Source organism: Gymnoscopelus microlampas (assembly GCF_963454915.1).
Source record: "Gymnoscopelus microlampas genome assembly, chromosome: 18".
Taxonomy (NCBI): domain Eukaryota; kingdom Metazoa; phylum Chordata; class Actinopteri; order Myctophiformes; family Myctophidae; genus Gymnoscopelus; species Gymnoscopelus microlampas.
In genome coordinates, this window is record NC_139955.1 from 17,898,822 (window position 1) to 17,903,821 (window position 5,000).

The window sequence follows — 5,000 nt, forward strand, 5'->3', positions numbered from 1 at the left end:
ACTTCATAGATAACCATAACTGAATAGCAGAACATGGCCCAAACGGTGGGGAATAAATGTTTTTCTTTTCTGTTAAACGATAATTTTTCGTCCAGGATCTGACTGCTGCTTCCATCCTGACCAGCTCTTGCGTCAGGTCTTGCGTCTTTTGTGGTTTTATCAGCCATAGATTGGAGAAGGACATAACCACAAACGTGAAATAAACTTAAGATGAGCATTACACGGACAACTCCTTCAGAATCATTTATTTAAGTACAGGAAGTATGGGGCCTCCATAGAAATACATACCATTTCTGTGGTGGAAATGATCTCAGCGTTTGGCTGCGGTCCTGTGGTTCTTGATTGAGACTGATATGTGCTGTAGTGAAACATTTTATTTTTTTCTTGTCTTTCTTGTGTTTCTTCTAATATCTTTAGTGGTGACCCATAATGGACAATTCCGTCTGTGGAAGGAGGGGGCGCCATCCAGTGTGGGGGTGCAGAACTTTGCTGAACTCGGGGTGACGGTGGAGTTAGTGAAGGAAGCCAAGGAGGCCAGGAAAAGACGCGCAGTCGGTGCCATGTACCGAACGGCGGGCATCCCTAATGGCATCGGGCACAGCTCCACGGAGCTGCTAATGCAGCCCCGCAGTTCACTGGTAGGCATGACTCACATGCACATAAAAACACAAAGGCTATTCCGCGCACGCACGCACCGTCAGAAGCAGTCACACAGTCTGCTTGACTACCTCTACCCAGTCAACTTGTGACCCGGTCTTCTGCAGAGCTCCATCCATCCAGACTGACCAAACACATCACCACTACTTTCCACTGTCCAATCAGACTATGTTTAGACCCAGCCCTGAAGCCCCACAGCCACAAACGCCTACATCCGTCTGCATGGTCTGCACTCTGTCTGCACCCCGTCCCACTCAACTCCCTGCTCATGAAAGGGGCCCGGACAGGAGCTAAAGCAAGGGTACCTCTGCTCTGGGACCAGACTGAGGCTTGGATCGAGATTGTATGTGGGAACTGGGCTAAACAACCAAACGCTGAGCCAAAGAGCTTATTAGGAACTATTGGCTGGAGTACATGAATAAACGTTGGTCTGAGGCTGGGGTTAAGGTTGGAGACTGACCCAGTCTGGAGTGGGTGCAGATGACTTGTCAACGCTGTATGCCTGAGGCTTGGGCTAATTTTAGGGATAAAGCTTGAGAAGGGCGAGGGGCTAGTGGGACTTAGGATGACGCCATGGAAGGGAAGGTTGTTACAGGCACCGAAAAACTGGAACTGAAGTTTGCCTCTTGAAAGTTTGTTTTTCTTCATCTTGGCACACAGTTGATGAATGAAGGGGAGAGGAGGAGTTGGGGTAAAGGAAGGGAAGGGAGTTAGTGGGCTTTTGGAAGTAGAACTGTGCCTAACTGTGGCTCTGAATAGCTCTGGTGACCTACATCTCACTGTTTATTGGTAGTTCCATTGCGTGCGCTACCTGCGGGCCCCTCAAAGCATAAACAACCCTCATGGAGGGTGCCTCCAGCAGCTTACCGGCTTGTCATCCACATGTGTACACATGATGGTTGTCACATCTGTTTTTAGATTCTCACGCAGTAAAGCAGAAAAGGTACAGCATTACGATGTGTTAGCTGGTGTGGAACGTGACAATGACAAATGGAATGATGGTTATCTGTTGACAGATTAATCTCTGTCTGTCCTATGCTGTCTCACTCATTCTCACGCACACAGACACAAATACACGCACACAGACACTCTGACACACTGACACAGTGAGATACAGACAGACACAGATACACACACACACACACACACACACACACACACACACACACACACACACACACACACACACACACACACACACACACACACACACACACACACACACACACACACACACACACACACACACACACACACACACACATTCTTTACCACAAAATATATACGCAATGTCCCAAAAATCCCAAACACATATGATTCCCATCTCCATATTCATTACCCCCTCCGTGATTTACAAGCATGTAATTTGAAACAGGCAGATAACAACAAACAACAATGTATGAAGTGCCCAACTGACATTCAAAAAGCCACAGAGTTTCATCAGATTAGGAGAACAGGACACCGTTGCACATAAAATCCCTCATGCTGCCAGGTTTGGGAAGCTTTGGGGTTTCACACTCCAGGGAGGTTCTTTGGACCTCAGAGGAGAGCGTGCTCAGATCCGAGTATGAGTTTGATTATGGAGTCTTTAAGTGGGTATCCGTGTGCTTGTGCCAGAGACACTTCCATGGTCCGTCCAAAAAAAAGCATCATGGACTGATCAAGCCAGCAGGAGATACGCCTGACCCCCTGAAACCCCCGAGAAGAGACTAAAGGATATGGGACACGGAGGAGCTATAGCAAAGGAGAGAAGGAAGAATGGAGGAGGTCACTGTAGGATTCTGCAATGAATGATATGAACACACCTGTGACCTCCACACTGTTTTTTTATTCTCTCCTTTTACTGGGACCAGTCCACTTTCACTGTGGGTGTCAGTCTAACAACCTCATGTGTCACACTCATATTATTTTGTGAAATAAATAGGCCTATGTATAGGTTAGCGTTCTAAATGTAGGCTATGTAAAGTCTACTATTTCAAGTTGCCTGTGTGTGTGTGTGTGTGTGAGAGCTACAGAGAAAAACAGAGCGTGGGAACGAGAGAAAGGGAGAGAGTGAAATTAAGTTATGAATTGAGTTATGTAACTTTAGAATGATGTTCTTGACAACAACTGAGGGAGTTACACAACTTTAGCATGCTCTACTTATTTGTCAAAACAGCCTTTTTATGTCTCTCCAGTGAGTAGGCCTACTGGAGCTTCTTTGACTGCTGTCTGCTTCAACGTCATCAGTCCATTTTGTGTCAGTTTGGTGAAATAAATGTGTAGTCGTAAATGTAAAGAATCTATCAACAGCAGCTGTTATCTTAACCACTTGTTTTTCAGCCTGTAATTTTAGATGAAAAATATAAACATTTTCAAAAATAGCGAAAATACAACATCTACAAGCTAACAATGTAGCTCAACCTTTTTTATTTCTTCTTCTTGGGTTAAGTTTAGCTTATAAGGAAATGGCCAAAATAGGGACGGCAGGTTGAAAGTGGTTAAATGCATGTACTGTTGGACTCATGCCACCTTGCGTGTGCTGACCCCTGCGCTGCTTCCTGCATGAGGTCACTAGCTCTCAGGAAACATCCATCATGCAGGAGAGGGAGTCCAGTTTAACCCTGCACAGGAACACACACACCCACGCTCACACACACGCACACACACACACACACACACACACACACACACACACACACAGAAACAGACCTCACCACTCTTCCATTTGAGCCTACATGCACAGGTTTGAGAGATGATAAATCCATATTGCAAAACTGCTAAATAACCTAAAAATAATCTAAGGACCAGTTGAGTGTGTGTGTGTGTGTGTGTGTTTCATATTTGGTTATTGTTTGTTTAGCATGATCACATGTTGATGAAGGCTGTTGTCTTTAAAAACACTTCACAACTTTGCTGATGCCAATAAAAATGTAAATACCAAATTACTAAATAAGTTAAAAAAAATCAAAATACCGGTAGACCATAATCTAAAATTTGCCATTATCTTTATACACTAAAATAATCACCTCATAGCCGCTGTCATTCAGGAGTCTGACGTTTGTTTGTTTGATTGAATGAATGACGTTTCTATTGACAAGAATGCATACACATGCACATATGGTGGACTGGTGATCTCTCTGCATCTTGGGGTGGTTTAGTTTGTTTGAGTTCCTTGTTTGATGACCTGTGAGTGTGAGCTCCTCCCTGGGGGGGGGGGGGGGGGGGGGGTAGCCAGTCTCTGAAGTTGGACTTAAACAGCTTTCTGGCAAAGCCAAGACACACTTGAGTGCATCTCTCTGCAAGAGTGCACAATCCTAGAATGCAGAGAGCCTCTGGGTACCCTGAGTACCTCCAGCACTCAGTGCGTGCGTGCGTGCGTGATTGCGTGCGTGCGTGCGTGCGTGCGTGCGTGCACACACATCTGTGGTACTTGTGTCATTCTCATTGCTGCAACCAATATTCTTGTACCAGTATGATGTACACTGCAGACAGACCTCTTCAACTGTTCCTCTCTCTTCTTTTCTTCATCCCTCCTCTTCTCCGTGGACTGCAGCTCTCCCTGATGGTGAAGGTGATTCCCAGCCCTGATTGGTTTGTCGGTGCGGACAGCATCAACCTCTGTGAAGGTGGCCAGTGGAAGCAGGAGATGACAGTTGACCTCCATCCCATTGATGCGGGGACAGACAGTGGCTTCACCTTCTCCTCTCCCAACTTCCCCACCAGCCCTCCCGAGAACATTACAAGGGTGAGCCAGACCTCCTATTGATGTACTGTATACTACACAGTAAAATCCTGAGTGTTCATTTAACAATTGAGACACACTCTCAGGGTTGAACAGACACTTAGTATTTTGCGGTGTAGCGAATGACCACTGGTGCACACATTACTGTGCAAATGTGAACCGTTGCACCATTGACAAAAGACTATGTATCCATGTATTCACTTATTCATTCATCTGGTTATTCATGCCTTTGTTCTGTCCTTTCTCTTCTATTTAAATGAAACATGGTGACTGACCCTGATCTTATTATACACTACTGTAGCAGACAGTTCAGCTGTGCTGTCCCCACATAAGTAATGGCTTGGCTCTGGCTGACCCGAGGTGTTTAAAGTAAAAATGGGCCTCCCTTACATAATCATCTATCCTTGTCCACTCTAGTATGCTGTTTATTTAAAAATGGGCTATTGTATATTTGAACTTTGTCTAGATTACATTAGCGGCCCTGAAGATAGAGCTTTTGTCATCTCTCGTAACAAGCTCCCAGTTAGACTGGTCCTGACTCCTGAGATGGTGTAATGAATGCCGCCACCAAACGCCCCATATTCATCTGCTGCCATCCGGAAACCTTACAACACTGTCT

At 45.5% G+C, this 5,000-nt stretch overlaps 2 protein-coding genes across 5 annotated transcripts in view; one reads left to right on the top strand and one right to left on the bottom strand.

Moving 5' to 3' along the window:
* Window positions 1–5,000, bottom strand: part of LOC311033760 (hepatitis A virus cellular receptor 1 homolog) — a 487,428-nt gene that overhangs the window by 214,447 nt on the left and 267,981 nt on the right. The gene's annotated exons all lie outside the window — the stretch shown is intronic.
* The window catches only part of spon2a (spondin 2a, extracellular matrix protein), a 19,174-nt gene that overhangs the window by 12,139 nt on the left and 2,035 nt on the right, over window positions 1–5,000 (top strand). For all 4 annotated transcript variants that reach the window (XM_084041398.1, XM_084041397.1, XM_084041399.1 and 1 more), the window contains 2 exons: window positions 418–638; window positions 4,193–4,384. In XM_084041398.1, the coding sequence (XP_083897524.1) occupies window positions 418–638; window positions 4,193–4,384 (413 nt within the window). The remainder of the gene's footprint in view (window positions 1–417; window positions 639–4,192; window positions 4,385–5,000) is intronic.